The 24,365-nt window shown below is 30.9% G+C and overlaps 3 protein-coding genes across 5 annotated transcripts in view; 2 read left to right on the top strand and 1 right to left on the bottom strand.

The window, feature by feature from the left end:
* The window catches only part of LOC108906904 (glycoprotein 3-alpha-L-fucosyltransferase A), a 28,097-nt gene extending 10,063 nt beyond the window's left edge, over positions 1-18,034 (top strand). The window contains exons 1-6 of one of the 3 annotated variants that reach the window (XM_018710342.2): positions 8,956-9,103; positions 15,417-15,643; positions 15,928-16,073; positions 16,874-17,125; positions 17,178-17,390; positions 17,442-18,034. In XM_018710342.2, coding sequence (XP_018565858.1) covers positions 15,428-15,643; positions 15,928-16,073; positions 16,874-17,125; positions 17,178-17,390; positions 17,442-17,898 — 1,284 coding nt within the window. In that variant the 5' untranslated portion in view covers positions 8,956-9,103; positions 15,417-15,427 and the 3' untranslated portion in view covers positions 17,899-18,034. Of the gene's footprint in view, positions 1-8,955; positions 9,104-12,110; positions 12,259-15,416; positions 15,644-15,927; positions 16,074-16,873; positions 17,126-17,177; positions 17,391-17,441 lie in introns of those variants that run through there. The other 2 variants (XM_018710341.2, XM_018710340.1) reach the window with 2 other exon arrangements.
* A 266-nt stretch (positions 18,035-18,300) lies between these two features.
* On the top strand, positions 18,301-18,933 carry LOC108906916 (ragulator complex protein LAMTOR2). The gene is made up of 2 exons (XM_018710357.1): positions 18,301-18,488; positions 18,544-18,933. Exons 1-2 carry the CDS (start codon positions 18,421-18,423, stop codon positions 18,851-18,853), a joined length of 378 nt encoding a protein of 125 aa, XP_018565873.1. The 5' UTR covers positions 18,301-18,420; the 3' UTR covers positions 18,854-18,933.
* A 2,429-nt stretch (positions 18,934-21,362) lies between these two features.
* On the bottom strand, positions 21,363-23,938 carry LOC108906907 (BTB/POZ domain-containing protein KCTD5). Its single transcript, XM_018710347.1, has 3 exons — positions 23,741-23,938; positions 23,407-23,664; positions 21,363-23,345 (listed from the first exon to the last, which is right to left on the bottom strand). Exons 1-3 carry the CDS (start codon positions 23,924-23,926, stop codon positions 23,148-23,150), a joined length of 642 nt encoding a protein of 213 aa, XP_018565863.1. The 5' UTR covers positions 23,927-23,938; the 3' UTR covers positions 21,363-23,147.
* Between the last annotated feature and the right edge of the window lie 427 nt (positions 23,939-24,365).

The raw sequence follows: 24,365 nt of genomic DNA, 5'->3' as shown, positions 1-24,365 counted from the left end.
CAATTGCATCAGAACTGACGCTATATCAACTACAAAGATTTGTCTAAAAAGTGGACCTACTCGTATTTCCAAACGTTTATTACTTTTTTTTCTACCTCAAACTGTCCGTGGGTGTGATTACGTGTTAAAAAAATTACAAATTACCACGGTTTATCGGGTATCTTGCCCAATTTTTAATAATATCTTAAAGCATTTGTACACCCAATAGTAAAGCAATCCAAAGTAAACGGTAGAGTAAGGTAATATTCATATTTCTTATGTAAACACTTCCGATACCAATCTGAACGTTACATAACATGTAATCGAATATCACAATAAATATACAACGTATTAGAGTGAAATACAACACATGAACTAAATTGACCTGAAACAATAGTTGTACATTTTATTTCCTATATATTCACGATTAAATTTTGGTAAAGTAAAAAAATTATTAAAATAGTAAGATCAAGGTTGCAATAAGAAGAATCGCGTGCTTCATCAATACTTGTAATTATGTATTTCCATCATTCAATTATAATTTTTTACCCGATATGCATAAACAAATGTCACGAGTTGAAGTAGAAACTTGGCAACAGCGCACGAGAATGCTTTTTTTGGTTATTTGTAAGTTGTCAGTCCTTGTCATGTATAAAAGGTATAAGATTGTTATATGCGTTGTAATGCAAGGTATAAACATTTAATTATTTATATGCAGCTGAATTTTTTACTTCTTATAGTGAAAGTTTATCGTACTTATTAAAATATTTCAAAAAAACATACTTCGTTTGAAAACTTCCCATTTTATTTTATTATTCCAAATTGAATTACACAAACAAACGCAAGCTGAATATAATCCATTTCTAATGACTAAGTTGTATACCGAAACGTTTATTTAAATTTGGTAGTAAGGGTATGCATCATTGCATTTCTCATAAGAACCTATGTTAAATATTCAAATTTTTGGCATTAATTAAAAACAAAAACAAATCGATAAATAATTCGATAATAATTCACAGAATTTGATTTCCCATTGCAAAAATAATATATATATATATATCAATAAGACGAAATTGACTGCATCTTTTCGTAGCTGTGATTGGTACAATTTTTCACAAGATTCTATCCAACCAATCAGCGATCGCATTATCTCGAGCGTAGACGTCACGGTTTGTCATTGCTCATTGTAAACAAATCATTAATATTGGTAATTCCAATATCTAGGGAATTTTCGTTACCAGTACCAGCCCTGCAATGTTGGTTGCCTAAGTACGGCGGTCACGTAACTTGTAAACATTTATGAAAGCTCCGTATAAATTGGTTTAAGGTGCGACTTTATCATTACTAACGCTAGCTATATCTATAGTACAATCTCGAACATTAAAGATTACTGATGCAGCTTCCTTGTATACGCATATATTAGTGTCCGCGCATATTTTACAACTAAATCAGAGGTTACCGGCAGCAGACGATATCGAGCATTGTGGTCAAAAGATCATCGCAATAACCATAACATTTTATAACACATTTATACAACTCTAATTTTATTATTCTAGACGGACTGATTCAATCAGCGAATTGTATCACGAATTTTCGATGTGCTGATGTGCAGCAAGTTTTATGAAACACTCGCTCTTTTTATGCATATTTAAAAAATGGCGAGGAAGTTGAAGCCGGCAGAAAAACTGGTACAAGAAAAATCTAAAATAAACGCGGTCTGTCCCAATAAAACGAAAATAAGGATGCCAACTATGACTTGGATCTTTTGACAGTTACAATAAAACAAGTGTATTACAATTATTCACTTCCTTTTTTGTAAAGTGTACAAAATTTTGAAAGCAAAGAGTACACCCAAAAATAAGGAAACGCTAAATATATTATTTATATTTATACGTTGAATTTTGTTCTAAACAGAATTTTGGAAGAAAATAATGTCGTTCGTACGTGTGTGAGTGAGTTTGACGCGTTGCTTGGTCGAGTGTATGGCACGTGTTTTTATGGCAGTTAGTAGCATTGTGTATAGTGAGCATAGAGCGGACAACGTGTATTATTGCCGCTTACTAGCATAATATAGATTACTATTGTTTATTTATTTGCAGTTGCCACAATGCTTCCGATGTCTAACTAGGAGGCTTTTGGAGGCTTTCTTCTTATTTATTTTGCTTGTAAACATTTTCTTACACTTTTTTAACACTGATATCATCACAATGTACTGAGTATTAAATATTAATTTAGCATACATTTTTGTACAGTTGAAAAACCTTTTTTTCTCTACATTTTTGGGCCGCTTCGTGTCTCAATTTTCAATAGTCTAGTTTAGTTTTTATGTTTTACGCTTTGCTCGAAGGAGTACATTATAAAATCGGACTTTAGCAACAGAACTAGTTGCGTGTGTCAACGCATTAATATGGGAATATATTATTTTACGGACCTTGGACGTTTTAATATACTTATATCGGCGTTTAGCGTTTTTCTTATAGCCTTGATACATATGTGTCACAACTCCGTTCTGCTGTGGTCTGGACCGGTCACTGGATAATATTACTATAAAAAAAAACTAGACAAGTTCGAGGCAGTAGATTCAGAAACAGAAACAGTTATAGAATTTTTTTCGTGGGACTTATGTTTCCACCGAATTTTTTTTATCCATATTCAGGAGAATAAACGAAATGCGGAAAAATTTATATAATTTTTAGTAATAACATACAGTGTGTCCCCGAATGGGATACCGCATTTGTAAACTTTTTTATTGTCGACTTTTCCAGAAAAAGTTATTCTTGATAAAAAGTTTGGCTTATCCTGGGAAACCATGGGCAGTACATAATTAAACGTGTAATAAAACATACAGGGCGTCCAAAAAAATTGAAAATGTGAAATTTTCCCTAAGCAAAGTGCTTTTAATTTTTATTTTCTTTAAAAACTGTATTTAACAAAGTTGTTCGAGAACTCGAGCAAAAACGAGGTTTAGTCAGAAAGAAACCATAATCACATTTTGCAAATAAAAAGACGCCGCAATTTTTAACTATCATACCAAATAATTACCTTATCAATGTCAAAGTCGACATATTTATTTTTGTTGCCCGCCGAATAATTTTTATTAATAATGCTAACCCAGGAGCAACGAATTTATCTTGTGAAATGTTATGGAATCGGTAATGTTTCATATCGACATGCAATACAAATTTTTAATGAAAAGTATCCAAATGTAAAGAATATTAAAAAGGTGAAAAAAACAATACAATGGTAACGATGCTGCTACTGTTGTAGTTATGGACTCTGTACAAGACAATCCAAAGATGTCACTCAGGAAAGGTCAGAAACAGATATTAGCTGATCTCATATTCAAAAAATTTATTATACAACAAGATATATCTATTCAAACCAGTGTTTAATCATAAATGGCTTGATGGAGATGATGGTCGTCGTTTGGACTTTTATTTAACAAAGGGCGAGAATCTGGTTGAAAACAGATTCTTTCATCACAATATTTTATTTACTGACGAATCGACATTCACAACTAATGGCGTAGTTGCCTCTCAAAATTATAGATACTGGCCTAAAGATAATACAAATTTTCGATTGATAATAGTAAAAAAATTATAAATGTAAATGTCTGGTGTGACATAATGTATCATAAAATAATTGGAAGAAAATCTTAATCAAAATTCGTATTTGGAAATTCTCAATAACTTTGTTTCGGCAGAACTAGATAGCGAAAATAGATTTTAGAAGAAAACTAATATTTCAACAAGACGGATGCCCTGCACATTCCACACTTCTATAGTCTGTTTGGAAATGAAAGAGAGTAATAAAACCCCGAGAAAAGAACCGGCCATGGGCGTGGTAATATTTCGTTTCAGGTAATTATCGGGTAACACTAATGCCAACAAAAATGACAGGGATTGGAAAATCGACTATCTACAGACTTTTAAAGGAAACAAAAAATGAACAAGATACTGTAAATCCCCCAAAATCATCTACAGGGAGGTCAAAAGTCGTTATAGATGATTTCTTCAAAAATGTCATTCGCAGAAAAGTACACTCATTTTATTTTAAAAAAGAAATACCAACGCTAAACAAAATTTTAAGTGAACTTTCAGAGGACAACGATTTGCCAAAAATCAGTAGAAGCAAATTATGGGCCGTCTTACGAGAGTTGAATTTTTGCTGGGAAAAGCAGAACAGGAAGTCAGTTCTTATCGATAAAGATGAAATTATTTGTTGGCGAAGATCCTACTTAAGATCAATTAGAAAATTCCGTGACGAAGGGAGGAATATTTATTATCTAGACGAAACTTGGGTCAACGAGGGATATACTGTAACAAAAGTATGGCAAGATAAAAATGTAAAAAGTTTTCGACAAGCATTTTTGGATGGACTTTCAACAGGGTTCAAGGCACCTTCAGGTAAAGGGCGAAGATTAATAGTGACACATATAGGTAGTGCCAGTGGTTTTGTAGATGGCGGTTTACTTTTATTTGAATCTAAAAATACAGGTGACTATCACGAAGACATGAACGCAGATGTTTTCGAAGAGTATTTTACACAGATGTTGGATCTTATTCCTCCGGGGTCTGTAATTGTCATGGATAATGCCAGTTACCATTCACGGCAGACCGAGCGGACGCCTACGACTGCTTGGAGGAAAGCCGATATAATTCAATGGTTATCCGGAAAAAACATTTCTTTTGAAACAAATATGGTGAAAAAGGAACTTTTGACACTTGTCAATCTTAATAAAGATCAGAAAAAATATGTTATCGATGAAATGGCAACAAATCGCCAAATAACGGTACTACGGTTACCACCTTATCACTGTGAACTTAACCCAATCGAATTAGTCTGGGCGCAGGTAAAAGGAGATGTAGCGCGAAATAATACGACGTTTAAATTAAGTGACGTGAAAATTTTGTTAAAAAATTCCTTGGAACGAGTAACTGCAGATAACTGGCAAAGATGTATACATCATGTACAAAAAGAAGAGGAGAAAATGTGGGAACTCGATAATTTAATTGACGTTACTGTGGAACCTATCGTTATCAATCTAGGAGACGAAGATAATTCATCAGAATATTCAGAGGATGAATTTTAATATACCTACTTTTTTATTTTCTTTATTGTACATTTATACAACACTACATTTACTCACCATAATTTGAATTTTCAAAATACATATATTTTTGTGTGGAATAAAAGTCTATTCATTAAATTTAAATAAATATTTTGATAATAATATTGAATAATTTTATTTGAATTACTAAAAACCCTCTTAACCCGGTTATGATGCTTAAAGTAGCCTCATGTTTTGAAATGCTGTTTTTATATTTTTTACTTATAAGAGAAATGGACCGAGAAATTCAAGCGGCATAGACAAAGAGGGATTGTCGGGGATTAAATTATTTCTTATAAGGATCTACAAAATGTCAATACTTTTTGAGTTATTTGCGCCTAAATATATTCATTTTTAGCCCAAAAAATTGATGTTTTTGAGCCATTTTTCGCGAATATCTCAAAAACTACAAGATTTATCAAAAAAATGATCATAAGCAAAAATGAAGGTATAGCAAAGTGATTGATTTTTTTTCTTGAAAAGACCTTTAAATTGAGTGGTGGTAAAAGTCGTTAGCATGAAAACTAATGAAGTTACAATCAAAATAAAATGATTGTCTTGATTTTTGAGAAAAAAAAATTAAACTTATTCCTTCTACAATTTACTTTATTTATGTATTAACAGTATATTCTGGGAATTTGAACGATTTTAGAAGCTTAAATTTAAGAAATATTTCATTTAGTTTTGAATAAAATTTTTCAATTTTTAAAAAAATCGCCTTTTTTCTAAATATTTCAAAAACTAACAAAGTTATAAAAAAATGAAAAATAAGAAATTATAAGTTTTTTCTTAGTGAACAATTTGTTTTTTTTAAATTTTTGTAGGACAAAATTTGACTGAGTTATGACCGTTAGAAGCTCAAAACTAAATTATTATTTATTTCCGTTCGACATATTACATGTACCTATAGGAATTGTCATAAACACTTACACACTAAGATACACTTGTTAAAAATTCTGATACAGAATAATAACACTTATCAAGTAAATACGCTTTTAATACATTATGAATGCACCAAAAGAATATTTTAAACTGTTTAAAAAAATGTTTTCTATTTTTTTGGCCATGGAAGGGTAGTTTTTAAGGATTTTTAAGGGTTGAAAAGTAATTAAATTTCATATATTATATTAAAAAACATGAAAGGAACTTTATCCAACATATTTGAATATGAATTGAATCTTTAAAATACGTAAATCTGCGGGGACACCGAGGGGCGATCCGCTGATGTAATCTTCGTACGTTTGCGCTGGAATCTTATGTAATCGTTTCTGAAATCTTTGCAATCTCCGTGTAATTAAGACGTTTTAATATTTATCCTTTTGACACTTTGTAATCATCTAAGAATCTCTTTAAAATTGAAATCTATGAAATTTTATCTGTAATCTACGTAATTTTATCTGTAATCTATGTAATCTATCTGTAATCTATGTAATCTTATCTGTAATCCTAGCTGTAATCTGTGTAATCAGCTAACCAATTTCGTCGATGTAGTCGTTATACAACGCCCCCCCTACCTCAATTTCCAAAGGATGCCACAGAAACCTAGACAGAAACCTATATAGTGTGATTGGTGTGTTCCGAAGGGCAATCCGCTAAGGAAAAAACATACGAAGATTACAAAATTTCTGAAATATCTTGTAATGTATCTAAGATTTCAATATCAATTCAAAAAAGATTACAAATTTCATATAAATAAACAATATTACAATATCTTTCAACAGATTACAAAACATTTCAGGAGATTTGAGTTATTTTAGTAGATTTCAATGATTATTTAAGATTTCAATAGGATTATTAGAAATTAAAAGAAGATTTCAAAATTTCTTAATAAGGTTTCAAGGAATACGGGAAGATTACAATAAGTTTTGAATGTCCATTTGAAAAAAAATAATTAAATTAACTTCCATTGTCATTCATTTAATTCATTAACAATAGTACTTTGATTAAGAATTTCCAGTATCACGCATTTTTTGGGCAAAAATTGTAACATTCTGATTAAGCTTTTGTTTGAATGAACATTAAAAACTTTTTGTCATGACAAAAATGATGATTTTGAAAGTAGGTAAATATTTTCCCAAAAACTAAATAATAAAAAATATATTAAGCTTTTATTAATACTTGCGTTTAATAGTTTACTTGTATACAGCGTGTTTAAAAAAGACGCGGCAATATTTAAGGGAGTGATTGCCCAGGTAATTTTATAAAAAAAAGGTCCTATAAACCTAGGTCCGCAAACGCTTCGTTACCGATCTACTGAATGTGAAATTTCATTAAAAAAAAAACAGTAAAAATTAAATTTCTCCAAAACGCAGCCCCTTTAATCTACAATAAACAACAGTACCACATTTCAAAAATCAATCAAATTTGATAATTTGAATTTCTTTGTTATTGAACAATTCAAATTATTGAATATGAATTTCTAAATTAAAACATTGGTTTTAGGTGCGCAATAAAACGTGTTTTATTTTTTACTCAATAACGGTACGTCGTACAGTGCGTATAATCTGAGGAAAGCTTTCTTCTTCATAATTGAACAAAGAATTAAAAAATTTTATTTTCAGAAAAACCAGCGGCGTCCTATTTTTTTCTTTAAAAATAGCTAGTGACGTGCCAATACACGCGTCACTGGTAAGACTAAAAAATCGTTTTGTATTGCAAAGTACGGGTCTGCCATAGCTATTGACAGGCCTAAAATTTCATTTTAATATCTCAAGCGGTTTTGGAGAAATATAATTTTTACTGTTTTTTTAATGAAATTTCAACACTGTAGATCGGTAACGAAGCGTTTGCGGACGTATGTTTATAGGAACTTTCTTTTATAAAATGACCTGGGCAATCACCCCCTTAAATATTGCCGCGTCTTTTTTAAATACGCTGTATACAAGTAAAGTATTAAATACAAGTGTTAATAAAAGCTTAATTATATTTCTTATTATTTATTTTTTAGGAAAATGTTTATTTTATGATAATTCTATTTTTTATTTTTATTAGTTTATTAGTTTATTGGATTATTATATTTTTATCTTTCAATAAAAATATATACTTACCTACTTTCAAAATGACGTTATCATTTTTGACATGACAAAAAGTTTTTAACGTTCATTCGAACAAAAACTTAATCAGAATGTTACAATTTTTGCGTAAAAATCATATTGGAAATTCTTATCAAAGTACTACTGTTAATGAATGAAATGAATGACAGTTGAAGTTAATTCAATTATTTTTATTGAAATGGATATTCAAAACTTATTGTAATCTTCCCGTAATCCTTGAAACCTTATTAAGAAATTTTGAAATCTTCTTTTAATTTCTAATAATCCTATTGAAATCTTAAATAATCATTAAAATCTACTAAAATAACTCTGAAATCTCCTGAAATGTTTTGTAATCTGTTGAAAGATATTGTAATCTTGATTTTTTATATGAAATTTGTAATCTTTTTTTAATTGATATTGAAATCTGCAAATACATTACAAGAGATTTCAGAAATTTTGTAATCTACGATTTTTCCTTAGCGGATCGCCCCTCGGGGGACACACTGTATTAGGTAAACGCAGTAGCGGTGGTAAAAACTGAAATAGTAATATTTTTTGGCGGTTGAAAATTATGAAAAAATTCCGCAAGACCAATTCGGGTCTGGAGATTCCGAAAACGTTATCGAATAATAAGTGAAACTTAGATTTGAGCGAGATTTTTTACTCTGCAGCTTCCTTCATCGAATTTTCTATAGATTCAACGATTGTTATGATAAAATACCCTCCTCTACGCGAAGTTCACGACTTTCCGATAGCGGAGAGCTATTCGGATTCGTACACACATCTAGCACACATATCCCTATCTCGAGTGGCTGTCGCGCCGATACGGAGTACATGTTTACGATTTTCGACGCTATATCGAATCGAACCGTATTTGTTTCGATCATACGCCCCGATGAAATGCTTTATGTGCGGGTGATTACAAAATAAAATAAAGTGGAGCGAGTTGGGCAATGCCCACAACACACCGACCACGCCGGTAAGTGCAGCCGCTTTTTGAAATTCGAATAACAAAATTGTGCCCCCAGTGATAAGAGACGAGACAGGGTTCGCGTCAGTGGCCGAAATCAAGCCGGCGACAAAGATGTGAAGTTCTGTTTGCTTTTGTTGATAAACTTATCACAATTTTTATAAAGTGATTATATTAAATATATGTATTATTTGCGATAATAATGAACCATGTGTTTAAGTAACAACTGGCTCTAAAAAAAGTGTAGATCTTTGCAAGTGCTACATTTGTTTCAAACAAGGTTTCTTCCTTTGAGAAAACACCTATTTTTTTAATGTTTTTGTCATTTTTTCCCCAATATTTTACCGAGTGATTTAAGAAAACTAACAGTTCGACCAATTTTTGTTAATTTTTAAACAAAAAAAGTGCTTTTTGAAAGAATATAAGAAATGTCAAATTTCAGTAACTTGGCATAAAGTAATCAAACTTTTTTTTCATTTTGTTCGATTTAAGATGTAGTTTTATTAAAAATATATAAAAATATGTAATACATTTTTAGGTTTTTGAGTTTTGTTTTAATTTTTAAACCAAAAAAGTTCTTTTTGAGAGAATGGCGTTTTTTTTCCTTCGAAAAATTCTCAAAAAAAAAATTGCGTTTCAATATGCAAATTTATGAGACGGGTTCTAGTGTGGGATCTTTTTTTATTTCGAATCAATTTTTAATTTCCTATTTTTTATTTTTTGGTTTTATTTAGTACCTACCCATTTAAAGTAGCTTTCATGATTTTTTTCAAATTTTTATTTCAACCCATCAAAAAGTTATGAACATTTGAATATTTTGAGGAAAAAAAATTCAAATTTCAGTAACTTTGCAAAAACTAAAGATATCAAACTTTTTTTTTTCAATTTGTTCGTTTTGAGATGTAGTTTTATTTAAAAAATATAAAAATATGTAATACATTTTTAGGTTTTTGAATTTTTTTNTTTTTTTTCATTTTGTTCGTTTTAAGATGTAGTTTTATTAAAAAAATATAAAAATATGTAATATATTTCTAAGTTTTTGAGTTTTTGTTTTAATTTTTAAACCAAAAAATGTCCTTTATGAGAGAATGGCGCTTTTTACTTTGAAAAATTATCAAAAAATAGCCTTTCCATGTGCAAATTTATGAGACGTGTTCTAGAGTGGGATCTTTTCTTATTTTGAATCAATTTTTAATTTTCTATTTTTTTTTTTTTTGATTTTATTTAATACCTACATTTAGAGTAGCTTTCATGAATTTTTTTCAAATTTTTATTTCAACCCATCAAGAAGTTATGAACATTTGAATATTTTGAGTAAAAAAATTTCAAATTTCAGTATCTTGGCACAAAGTAAAGATATCAAACTTTTTTTTCATTTTGTTCGATTTAAGATAGTTTTATTTAAAAAATATAAAAATATGTAATACATTTTTAGGTTTTTAAATTTTTGTTAATTTTTAAACCAAAAAAGTGCTTTTTGAAAAAGTCGTGTTTTTTTTTCTTCGAAAAATTCTCAAAAAAATAGCCTATCGATATGTTAATTTATTAGACGGGTTCTAGAGTAGGATCTTTTTTATTTCGAATCAATTTTTAATTTTCTTTTTTTTTTGGTATTATTTAATACCCATTTAGAGTAGCTGTCACGATTTTTTTTCAAATTTTTATTTCAACCCATATCAAGAAGTTTGAATATTTTGGGTAGAAAAATTTCAAATTTCAGTAAATTGGGAAAAAATCAAAGATATCAAACATTTTTTTTCATTTTGTTCGTTTTGAGATGTAGTTTTATTCAAAAAAAATATAAAAATATGTAATACATTTTTAGGTTTTAGTTTTTATTAATTTTTAAACAAAAAAATTACTTATAGCCTATCAATATGCAAAATGAGACGGGTTCTAGAGCGGGATCTTTTTTCATTTCGAATAAATTTTTAATTTTCTTTATTTTTTATTTTTTGGTTTTATTTAGTATCCATTTACAATAGCTTTCATGAATTTTTTTCAACCCATCAAGAAGTTATGAACATTTAAATATTTTAGGTACAAAATTTTCAAATTTCACTAAATTGGCAGAAACTAAAGATATCATAAACTTTTTTTTTCATTTTGTTCGTTTTGAGATGTAGTTTTATTACAAAAATATAAAAATAATACGTTTCTAGTTTTTCGAGTTTTTGTTAATTTTTAAACCAAAAAGTGCTTTTTGAGAGTGGCGGTTTTTCTTTCGAAAAAATCGCAAAAAAATAGTCTTTCAATATGAAAATTTATGAGACGGGTTCTAGTCTAAAGTAACATCTTTTTTTATTCCGAATCAATTTTTAATTTTCTTTTTTTTTTGGTATTATTTAGTACCCATTTAGAGTAGCTTTCATGCATTTTTTTATTATTTATTTCAACCCATCAAGACGTTATGAACATTTGAATATTTTGGGTAAAAAAAATTCAAATTTCAGTTAACTTGGCAAAAACTAAAGATATCAAACTTATTTTTTCAATTTGTTCGTTTTGAGATGTAGTTTTATTTAAAAAATATAAAAATATGTAATACATTTTTAGGTTTTTGAATTTTTCAACCAAAAACGTGCTTTTTGAAAGAGCGGCGTTTTTTTTCTTCAAAAAATTCTCAAAAAAATCGCCTTTCAATATGCAAATTTATGAAACGGGTTCTAGAGTGGGATCTTTTTTTACTTCGAATCAATTTTGTTCTTTGTATTTAANAAAACTGAAATAGTAATATTTTTTGGCGGTTGAAAATTATGAAAAAATTCCGCAAGACCAATTCAGGTCTGGAGATTCCGAAAACGTTATCGAATAATAAGTGAAACTTAGATTTGAGCGAGATTTTTTACTCTGCAGCTTCCTTCATCGAATTTTCTATAGATTCAACGATTGTTATGATAAAATACCCTCCTCTACGCGAAGTTCACGACTTTCCGATAGCGGAGAGCTATTCGGATTCGTACACACATCTAGCACACATATCCCTATCTCGAGTGGCTGTCGCGCCGATACGGAGTACATGTTTACGATTTTCGACGCTATATCGAATCGAACCGTATTTGTTTCGATCATACGCCCCGATGAAATGCTTTATGTGCGGGTGATTACAAAATAAAATAAAGTGGAGCGAGTTGGGCAATGCCCACAACACACCGACCACGCCGGTAAGTGCAGCCGCTTTTTGAAATTCGAATAACAAAATTGTGCCCCCAGTGATAAGAGACGAGACAGGGTTCGCGTCAGTGGCCGAAATCAAGCCGGCGACAAAGATGTGAAGTTCTGTTTGCTTTTGTTGATAAACTTATCACAATTTTTATAAAGTGATTATATTAAATATATGTATTATTTGCGATAATAATGAACCATGTGTTTAAGTAACAACTGGCTCTAAAAAAAGTGTAGATCTTTGCAAGTGCTACATTTGTTTCAAACAAGGTTTCTTCCTTTGAGAAAACACCTATTTTTTTAATGTTTTTGTCATTTTTTCCCCAATATTTTACCGAGTGATTTAAGAAAACTAACAGTTCGACCAATTTTTGTTAATTTTTAAACAAAAAAAGTGCTTTTTGAAAGAATATAAGAAATGTCAAATTTCAGTAACTTGGCATAAAGTAATCAAACTTTTTTTTCATTTTGTTCGATTTAAGATGTAGTTTTATTAAAAATATATAAAAATATGTAATACATTTTTAGGTTTTTGAGTTTTGTTTTAATTTTTAAACCAAAAAAGTTCTTTTTGAGAGAATGGCGTTTTTTTTCCTTCGAAAAATTCTCAAAAAAAAAATTGCGTTTCAATATGCAAATTTATGAGACGGGTTCTAGTGTGGGATCTTTTTTTATTTCGAATCAATTTTTAATTTCCTATTTTTTATTTTTTGGTTTTATTTAGTACCTACCCATTTAAAGTAGCTTTCATGATTTTTTTCAAATTTTTATTTCAACCCATCAAAAAGTTATGAACATTTGAATATTTTGAGGAAAAAAAATTCAAATTTCAGTAACTTTGCAAAAACTAAAGATATCAAACTTTTTTTTTTCAATTTGTTCGTTTTGAGATGTAGTTTTATTTAAAAAATATAAAAATATGTAATACATTTTTAGGTTTTTGAATTTTTGTTAATTTTTCAACCAAAAAAGTGCTTTTTGAAAGTGGCGTTTTTTTTCTTCGAAAAATTCTCAAAAAAATCGCCTTTCAATATGCAAATTTATGAAACGTGTTCTAGAGTGGGATCTTTTTTTATTTCGAATCAATTTTTTTCTTTGTATTTAATTTTTTTACAGATAATATATGCTATTAAACTAAACTTTATTATATAAGTAAATCGCGATAACTAATTAGAAAAAATACATGATTTTTAAAACTACTACTAATAATGTCATTAAATATGTAAATTATTATTAATTAAATATTCCGATTTTTTTTTTCAATATTAAAAGATTGTTTTACATAATGCCATAATACTTGTTACATTTTGGTCCATTTGTATATAAGTAGTAAAAACATTTATAATACAGACTGGTTGTTTATAAATGCCCCGAGCTATAACTCTGTTACCCATTTTTGAACACCCTATAAAATACAGGGTGTTTGGTAAGTCGATGCATTCCTTGTAGGAGGTTGTAGTACAAGTGATTTGTGATATATTACCATACCAAATTCCGCAAAGGCTTAGTTTCCGATCTACAGGGTGTTAAAATTTTAATAAAAAAATGCAAATTTAGAAATGTTGCGGAGACCACTCAGAATATTTTAATGAAATTTTACAAGCGTCGACAACCAATACATGTTTTACGATAAAAATATTGTTTTCAGTTTCACCAGTGGCGTGCACACAGGCACGTCTTTAGATATTTTATGGGAAAAAAATGATTCGCCATTGATTTTTCCTAAAATAAAAATTAACAAAGTTTATCTAACAACACCGAATAACATTGATCAGTTGAAAGACAATTCATGAAAGCTACTCTAAATGGGTACTAAATAATATTTAAAAAAAATCAGGAAAATTAAAAATGGTCGTGGTACGATCCCAGTGAATTGACATGGAATGCACCATTTGTTCACTGAATAAAATAGAAAAATTTCATTGTCTGAAATTCATTCATTTAGTAGGTATTATGTTATGAGTTTATTTGAGAAAAAAGATTAAGGCCAATTTTTTTCACCTAGTAAATGTATTAAAAAAAAACATAGGCAAAAGTGTCGGACATAGATTTATATGACAATTAAATTTATTCAACAGTAGAAAAAATTGACCCAAATATACAACAATACTTCAGAGAAAATTTTAAATTTTAAATTAAAAACGATGTACACTTTTCGAAAGCGGCAACCTTGCTTTCAAAACGGAAATATGTATTCTGCGCAATATTTATTAGAAAAATATGATTGCCTTTCTTTGTTAACACCAATAATATTTCATTATATCATAATACACATTTATATTGATATATCTTTTATTGCATTTTTATTTGCCACTGAAAATGTCAACGCTATTCAAATGTTACAACCCATTCGAAAATAAATTTATCAGTCGGTTTAATTAAAATATAATAATACAAATAAAATTCGTTTCCTATTAGTTGCCTCCATCAATATTTTTAGTCATTTGCTCAATTAAAACTACTTTTCTGTTACAAACATCGCTTGCCTTGTCGCGTTAACTTATCTATAAGTACCATTTTCGAAACTCCTAACCGCAACCAATATAAAACCGAAATCGTTAGCGTGGAAATATTAATAATTTTCGCTTCACTAAGTGACTGCTGACATTTGAATACTCATTATATTAACTGTATTACAAAATGGAACAATGTTGCATCTTTATTAAGAAAAATCTGTCTATGAGCGAGAGTAATTGCATGCGTTCTTTTTTTGTGAAAAGAGAAAGAATAATTGCAAAGGAAAATCATTATTGTACAGAAAATGACATAATAATTGAAATTAAATAATTTAATGTGAAAGGTATGATTAAACGCGTAGTAAATACAACGACTGAGATGTAAATGTTTGCAAATAGTACGCCAAAACCACATCGTACAAACAAATTTATTATTAGATCGGTGCCAAAAATCGTACGATACCAAAAAAACTCATTTATTTTGCTGTACAGTCTAAATAGAACTCTGCAACAATCAAGAAAAGTATTACGTAATAACAAACTACCTTTTGAAATTAGTACTGGCGCTATTCTGAACGTATTATTCCTGTTAAAATAAATCAAATCAACATTACAATCATTAAAAATTATTTGCCTCTATTCTACATCAACACCGTTTCCGATAATCGCGAAACAAACACTTTATTCAATTGTCGTTCCAGGTAATGCAACCATGGGTAGAACCACGTCGCTTCAGAGAAAGTCTTATGTAATATTCACGGTTGTTCTACTGATAACGACGGCATGCGTGCTGTTTCAACCCCAAAACGGATACGAGGTCAATCCCTACTTGCCGAGCATCGAGTCCGTGTGGATAGAAAGCGAATTCGACGATATCAGAGACAACGAGGACATCAAGAAGTGGTTAGAACTTCGCAGGACACCTCCTGTAAGTATTATTACCAGTTGCGCACATTGTATTGAGCTCGGTATCAAGTTCTTCGGTGTTATTTTTAGGTTAAAAGTAGTAGTGGCTTTCTATTTAAGTGATCCACTCAAGCAGATCAGTTTGGAGTAAGTAGATCACTTGAATGAAAAGCTGCTTTTGTCACTGTCAACTGACACCATAATAACATTTGAAATACGAATTCAAAAAAAGTTAAGATTTGTGTTTGTTATAAAACTTAATAGCTTGAGCAAATGTATTTGGTGACTAACTGGCCTTGCTTTCAGAAAAACCTCAGTAAATTAGGAAGGATACTGTTCTTAGACGAAGAAGAACCCAACATCCAGACAGGTGATAATAGGTACCAAATTCTGGTGTGGAAATATGGTTCCAAAATAGAAAACAGGCATTTAAAACAATTCTCTGACAAAAAGTATGTACCTATACTTAATTTTTAATTCAAAAACTTACAGAAACTACTGCTAGGTAATTAATAATAAACCTCTGTGTATATGTTTGTACGTCTAAAAGTAATTTAGACTAAACTACCTACTCATCTAAAGCGAGGTAGACGACTTTTTTGCAGTGTTAAAATCAATAGTATAATTCATAAAAGTATATGATCTATAACATAACGGAAATTCCAATTTTTTACATCAACCATTCCCCTTTCACCACTTAAATACAAGAAACATGCCGCACTTAAAGTAGTTATCCTTAAAGTAACAACATTAAATTTAGTACAAGAACATTAAGACGATGTGAAACAATTTTTTGGTATATCGAAGCAGATAAACCAGATATAATTGGTTCAAGATAATAAGGACAAGTTTTTTTTCACAGATCATACATATTAATGTTGTTATTGTTTATGTAAATTTAATCTAGAATATTTTTATCGTTACACGTAAATCGCATTTGATAGAAAAATTGAGTCACATACATCTTGTTCGTTCCTTGTATGAAAATTGAGGTTGGGGGGAGCTACCGTATATAAAAAAAATATGTATGATGTAATAATTTTGCTAAGGCGACTTCTAATTTTCACATTGGACCACCCAAAAATTATTATTATTTTATTATTACTAAATTATTATTATAATTGACCTGTTTCAGCGATTTTTTAAAATCTGAACTGGTAAAAAAATATGAATGTTCCATCATTTTGAGACACACTGTATATTAACATTTGACGAGGTCTCTAATAAACTTAAAGGAGTATAACTTTTGTAGGATGGACCCGTTTAGGCACTGCTCGGTAAAAAACTGTGATATAACATACAGTGACTCTACTTTAAAAACAGCAGATCTAGTCCTTTTCCACCTGCACCGAATGACAGGAATTCAGGACCTTCCAAAAGAAAAGAGAAATCCGAACCAAATTTGGGCTTTCCTTACCGACGAGAGCCCCCACCACACATTTTTAAAACGTAAAGTCAAAATGAATGAGTTCGATGGGGTGTTCAACTGGTCCATGACTTACAGGTTAGTATAATACGTTTCTGGAATAATTGCGTTAAAAAATCCTGTATTTTAGGATGGATTCTGACATCCCAGTACCTTACGGGAGAACGGTATTAAAAAAACAGTCCGAACAAAAGATAATGCTAACTCTGAACAAGAGAAAGGACGTTTTAATAACAATTCTAGGTTCCAACTGTGGGGGAACGAATCATCGCTGGGACTACGTCAAAGAACTGCAAAAGTACATCAAAATCGATATCTATGGCGGTTGTGGACCGTTAAAAACGTAATGCCACCTCAAAAAGTATCACATACGACTTATTTTGTATAATTTTAGGTGTCCTGGACATTTCAGGACTGACTGCCCAGCAGTGGACAAATATCTCTTCTACTTGTCGTTCGAGAACTCAAACTGTGACGAGTACATCACAGAAAAGTTATGGTGGAACGCGTATTACAAGAAATCCATCCCGATAGTCATGGGTGCCGATGTAGAAAACTACAGGAAAATGTTACCGTTGAATTCTTACATAAACGTGGACGATTTCGCTAGCCCCGCTGTGTTAGCCCAGTTTATTTATAGACTAAACGAAACAGGTGAATATAGGGAATATTATAAATGGAAAACGGACTTTGAAGTGTTAAACGAACACGGTTATTTTAAAAGCGAGTCCTTTCATTTCTGTAGGATATGTCAAGCTTTAAACTATAACGATAAAAGTACGAAAGTCTACGAGAAACTAGACGATTTCTGGAGTGTCAAGAAAGATTGCCATCCCGCGTGGAATGCTTAAATCCTTAAGAATTCAGTGCTGGAAATGTATTAATTGTGATATTTTTTATTACTTTGTAAATAGTAAATATCATTCCAAAGATGTATAGGTTAAGTTGTAAATATTATTCATTTAAATAAAAGACTTACCAAGTTTTCCTAGAATGTTTCTTTGACTCCTCAATTAGATACGATCATAAACACAACAACGACACACTAAATGCATAAATAAAACTACAATAAAACAGAAAAAAATCGAAAACCAAACCAAACCAAAAACACAACATAAAATATTCACTGTGATATTAGCCACGCCACAAAAGTGAAAATTCCAAGGGTGCCAACCACACCCACGAACTACTTACAAAGGAGACGTTATCTTCTTCTTCTTCTTTGAAATTTGTCTTGAATTGGAGGTTGACACTGACAGCTGTCACAACTTATTTATAATACACAAAGCATAATACTTTGTGTTATTATCAGTTATTTTATAGCCTTGTTTCGCAATTAGTTTTATTAAACAACTTATAAAAACACGATAGAAATGTTGAAACCAAAGGCGTTAACCCAAGTACTAAGCCAAGCGAACACAGGAGGTGTTGAAACAACTCTGTAAGAAATAAATTAATTTTTCTTACCGCATAAAAAAATTGGTTGCTTATTATAGGTTGCTAAACGCAGAGGGATCTTTATTAGCCTACAGCGGTTACGGAGACAAAGACGCCAGAGTCACCGCAGCCATAGCCAGTAACATATGGACGGCTTACGAAAAAATGGGAAGAAACGCCTTTAGAGAGGACAGACCCCAGATTATACTGATGGAGTGCATGGAAGGACGGATAGCCATTACCCAAGTCGCTAACGTTTTACTTTGTCTGTACGCAAGGAATATTGTAGGATTCGGTATGCTTAAGCAAAAAGCAAACGCGTTGGCGCTGTACTTGGAAGGCCCGTTAAAGCAAGTGGCATCGTCTTAATTACTTTTTAAATCACCTGGTAGATAGGTACTTTTATATTTATAGGATTAGAAATTACTGAATATATTCAAATATATTGCTTTTTCTTATTTTTTTATGGGTTTTTTTTATTCCCATACAATTCGTGTAACGATCAAAAGTACACTCGTAAGACTCGGGTAGCGGTAGTGGGGGAAGCAGCGAGCAGAGGACTCTGGCTCGAATTGAGAGTAATTATTTTTCGAGATATAAAAAAAAACAAAAAATTGTAATAAAGGAAATACATTAAATTTGCTGTAATATTTAAGTGTAAAAACAGCCTCTTTTTTCCCTCTATTGTTTGGCCTACAAATAGTACAGTCATTGAAGCTGAAAATCAGCTGTAACCTCCGAATTCTTTAAAACTGCATGGATTTACATGAACATTTAGAATAAGGCTCATCTTAGGCTCAAGTTCAAAAGTGACATAAGCCCGATTGAAACTTTTTGTTTTTTAGGGGTAAAAACTACCTCTAAGTGAAAAAAATTGAAAAAATTAAGTTTTAAGCATTTTATTGATAAAAATCTTGTTCAAGCACAAAAATTCAATAATGTTTCATGTGCTCGAACATGTTTTATGATATATTTTATCTTTTCGACCCTTTATTTAATCCTTAAAAACTATCCCTGTGCAAAAAATAATGATAAAACATTACTTTTTAAAGATTTGGAATGATTAAATCGTGCAATTATTTAAAATAAAGGTTTCCTTATAGCTAATAAAAGAATTTTTCCCTTTCAATCCCTAAAAACCACCCCTGTATTGACAAAAATGATAAAAATAACTTTTTAAAAGCTTGGAATGCTTTAACGGTGCAATTGTTTAAAATAAAAATTCCCTAATTGCTTATGAAAGAATTTGTATCTCATAACACTTTTCAACCCTTATAATCACCCCTGTGCTAAAAAATTATAAAAAATTACGTTCTAAATCTTGGAATGCTATAATTGTGCAAAAATTTAAAATAAAAATTCCCTTATATTGTTTATGAAAGAATATTTTACTTTTGCCANAGCAAAAAGCAAACGCGTTGGCGCTGTACTTGGAAGGCCCGTTAAAGCAAGTGGCATCGTCTTAATTACTTTTTAAATCACCTGGTAGATAGGTACTTTTATATTTATAGGATTAGAAATTACTGAATATATTCAAATATATTGCTTTTTCTTATTTTATGGGTTTTTTTTATTCCCATACAATTCGTGTAACGATCAAAAGTACACTCGTAAGACTCGGGTAGCGGTAGTGGGGGAAGCAATGCAAAAAATAATGATAAAAAATTACTTTTTATAGATTTGGAATTATTAAACCGTGCAATTATTTAAAATAAAAGTTACCTTATAGCTAATAAAATAATTTTTCCTTTTCAACCCCTAAAAACCACCTCTGTATTGACAAAAATGATAAAAAATTACTTTTTAAAAGCTTGGAATGCTTTAACGGTGCAATTGTTTAAAATAAAAATTCCCTGATTGCTTACGAAAGAATTCGAATCTCATAACACTTTTCAACCCTTATAATCACCCCTGTGCTAAAAAAATGATAAAAGATTACGTTTTAAATCTTGGAATGCTATAATTGTGCAAAAATTTAAAATAAAAATTCCCTTATATTGTTTATGAAAGAATATTTTACTTTTGCCATTTTCAACCCTTATAAACTACCCTTTTTCCAATATTAATGTAAAATATTTTCATTATAATCGATTCAGTTTTTGACGATAACTCCTTCAATTTTGCTCTAATTAACTTTTATAAGTGCTCATTTTGAAGGTGTTTTTGAGTGCTATAAAAAACTCCAGGAGCGTTATACCCGTAAAATTAATCCTTTTTCTGTTATTTGACGTTGAATACATCGATTCGAGTATTCCCCCCAAAACAAGTCCCCTTCCACTAACCATATTTCGCTTTGTATAGGACATACAACACTTTTTAAAAAACGATTTTCTTTGTTTATTTATTAGCTACATATTTGTTTATTACACTTTTTTAAATAAAATGCGTACTTTTTGAGTTATTCACGAAAAATACTTTGAAAAACTGTTTTTTTTTCACTCAAAATTTTTCAATCGTGAATAACTAAAAAACTATTGATTTCTCAAAAAAATTCTTCGAATATATTTTGCTCAAAATTTGAATCTCGATTTCCCGCGTTGTTTTTGAAAAAAAAATTTCCACCCCCAAAAAGGGGTGTCAACCCCCAACAGGATAGAAGCGTCAATCTACACTATGTCACTAATGTTCATTGACCTTTTCTCTAACTATCTGTCAAATTTCAAGTTGATCGGTGCAGTTTCAAAGAATTCAGAGGTGAAAAGCTTCAATGACTGTACTAAAAGAGAGACAGACTAGTGTAATCTGGACGAGAGAAACGTAGGCTACAGTGTCTTTGAACAGGGTTACCTCGTTTAATTGAACCCCCTTAAGGTAAGTCGTTTAACCTCTAATTACAAACGGATGGATCGGAGAAATTGTACCTAGGAATAAAACAATATTTTTCAATAATTGCACAACTTTATTATTACAAACAAATTTTAAAAATACAAAAGTTGACAATCCATACGAGGACATTGTCTGCCTAACTATACAGGAGCATTTCTTAAATACGTAGGACCAAAATCATAGTAAAAAAAAGCAAAAATATCGGCAATCAAACTGCTTCAAGAAATTATGATACATCTAAAATTTTAAGGAAAAGTCTTTGTCAATTTAACACTACATTATTCCATCACATCGAGATGTATATAAAAGTGTTTACATCAATTTCTAACACACGATCCGTACCGCTAGCCCATAGAAATGTCTTTTTAAAGATCGAAATGATAGATATATCATAAACAGTGTCACATTTTTCATGAAAGTCTTACGAAGTTCTCTCCGTAATAAAGATAGGACACACAGAAAACGGAATAGCAGCAGTATGTACAGTTTCCTTAGAATTTACAAATATTTTATAATATTTTTTTTGTATTGCAAATTCTGTCGAGAAACAATGAAAAAAGTAATCAAACTGAGTAATCTTCTTTACTGCATTTTTCTAAGTAAATCAAACGGGAAGACAGTCATAACTAATAAACAAAGCGTAAGGTGTCAGGAGCAGCAATTTTTAGATGTTCGTAAGGTTCGGATTTAATTTTGGTAACACCGAAACAAGTTCGATCAAAAAATACCCGACGAGTATTTACAAGGAAAGCAGGCCGATCGTGAAAGCGAGAGTTTTCCCTATTACCATCCACTTAATAAGAATTATACCTTCATACATTGTAACACGTAGCAAATTTTCCTACAAATTCAACTGAAAGAATTGGCAGTCAATTTAAATAGATTCAATTTTTTTTTTTTCTTCATCGTCAGGAATATCGTCCTGAGCATGAAAACAAAATGTTTACAGCATAAGTAAAAATTTCAAATGCTCTTCAAACCGTTAAAATAAAACCAAATCATTTCTAGCGGCAGCTGGAAACAATTTTGACGTAACTAAAAAAAATCACCGCTGCGCTGCCGGTATTTTAGATTTGTTCTAAATATTACAAAATATGAGGAACACATTTGAGAAGAAACTTTTTCTCACTCGGCAATCGCCGAAATATTTATACACGAATGATTTAAGAAAGATATCCATGCTATTAAATCAAATTTTATTTATGTACATATCAACCCTGTGTTTTTAGCCTAAATAATACAAAATATCCTTCAAAACATACTTTTCTCGTAACAATGCAATATTACTTACTCAAAAAATTGTCTAATAAGCTCTTTATCAAATAAATATCGCGTATATCAAAAATGTTATAAAATCGTAAAGTAATATCAATGACTTTTTGACAAAAACGTGCTCGTTATTATTCAAATACCTTTAAAAAAAAACATTACGAAAGAAATCAAATAAAAAAAGTATCGATACATTTCATCGTGTCAAAAACCACTAAATTAGTCGTCAAGCGGCTCACCAACTAATTTTATTGCTAAAATATTAACTCCAGAGGGAAAAATAAACTGAATTGATTATTTCAAGGGCTACCTAGTTCCTATTCCTTGCAAATGCAAGAATAATCCAATACATTTCCAAACGGGAGTTTCCCTACACACTGTCTACAAAAATTCTATAAAAAAAAACGGAAATATCTTACCACACAAACGCTTCCGAGAAACAATTTTACAAAATGATTGAGTCCGCTAACGACACACGTTACATCCCTCGTTTCGAACAAAAAAAACTAAAATCAACGATGAATCTGTCTGTCGATCAAAACCGCTCCACACTAAACGCTTCCCTCTTTTACATTCTAGAACCTTTATGCTGCAGAATCTTCGCCCTATCTTCCCTTTCCCCCCTCACTTCCGTGCTTTCCGGGGCTCCACATTCTCGACTGACCACACAGAGAAATTCTGCATGTTCGTCGGCACCGTAATTGTATTGTGATCCGATATTTACCAGTTGCTCGAATTTCCAACCATCTGACATGGTTGAAACCATCTAAAAATAAATATGAAACTAAGTTACGCTACTACACACTGAATATAAAAACATATATTACCTGTGTTAATTCATCTTCATGACATTGTAAAACTCTATAAACATGTTTTTTGCCGTCTTTGCTAGGCCGATTGTCTCTGTGACAAATCCTTTCCTTAACTAGCGTTATAAGTTCTGCAATATTGTAAAATTCAGCCTCTTCCAATACACCTTCTTCAGCTAATCCCTTATTTAAGACTAGTTTGCCATGCCTAAGGAAATTTAACACTGGCGAGAAGTAGTTCGGGTCCCTGTCTATTAAATACGCCCCCGTTTCATCCTGGAAAATAATTCTATCAGAGATCTGTCCATTTCTAGAAATACGGAAGTGAGTAATGTAGGTGGAAGCTTCTTACTTTATCTGATATTAAATCACTATCTTCTTGAATCAGTCTGTATAAAAATGAGTTAGGGTCTCTTGCCAAGGTAGTTTTCGTCGTTAGAAAATATGTACCACCTACGTTTAACTTAACCCATTGTTTATTTCCGTTTTTTGAAATTGTTTGTTTATTGTCATCAGAATCCATGACGTGATCCGCCATGTTTACAGACGACGTCTTCTTCTGCTTCTGTGGCATGTGACAAGTGGCTTAGTTGCTTTCTGCTTCCTCGGTCCGTTCCAATTAGATAATTTCACCAAGTTTATTCGGATGAACGAACAATTCCGAGGTCCAAATAACATTACACAAATCAGTACGGACATAGAAGACGTTTGCCGATAACAATTTTTTTGTAAACGGCTCCCAAAATACTTTTTTAGAACATGGCGTAGTTTACTTGCATTTGTTAAATAATTAGAGCATACACTACATGGAGGAAGCAGCGTGTGTTAAAAAATGTAGACGCTGCAGAGAGAAAGGGCGATAGTTTGAGTATTTGCTCCCTCTGCCTAATCGTTGAGTAAGGAGTTGGGTTAGCCAATCACATGCCTGCACGAGAGAGAGAGAGAACTCAAACTTTCTCTTTCTCTGTCTCTCTGTC

Source organism: Anoplophora glabripennis, unplaced genomic scaffold, assembly GCF_000390285.2.
Source record: "Anoplophora glabripennis isolate ALB-LARVAE unplaced genomic scaffold, Agla_2.0 scaffold354, whole genome shotgun sequence".
NCBI classification, from domain to species: Eukaryota; Metazoa; Arthropoda; class Insecta; order Coleoptera; family Cerambycidae; genus Anoplophora; species Anoplophora glabripennis.
Note: the sequence above shows the minus strand (reverse complement) of the source record. Positions and strands in the feature narration are given on the sequence as shown.

Bases quoted from the DNA above. Each gene is read 5' to 3' on its own strand.
- LOC108906907 (XM_018710347.1), bottom strand. From the start codon at position 23,926: ATGGCGGATCACGTCATGGATTCTGATGACAATAAACAAACAATTTCA. The intron at 23,665-23,740 runs GTAAGAAGCTTC...ATTATTTTCCAG, and splicing joins GTGATTTAATATCAGATAAA to GATGAAACGGGGGCGTATTT. The intron at 23,346-23,406 runs GTAATATATGTT...ATTTATTTTTAG, and splicing joins ATGAAGATGAATTAACACAG to ATGGTTTCAACCATGTCAGA.
- LOC108906916 (XM_018710357.1), top strand. From the start codon at position 18,421: ATGTTGAAACCAAAGGCGTTAACCCAAGTACTAAGCCAAGCGAACACA. The intron at 18,489-18,543 runs GTAAGAAATAAA...TGCTTATTATAG, and splicing joins GGAGGTGTTGAAACAACTCT to GTTGCTAAACGCAGAGGGAT.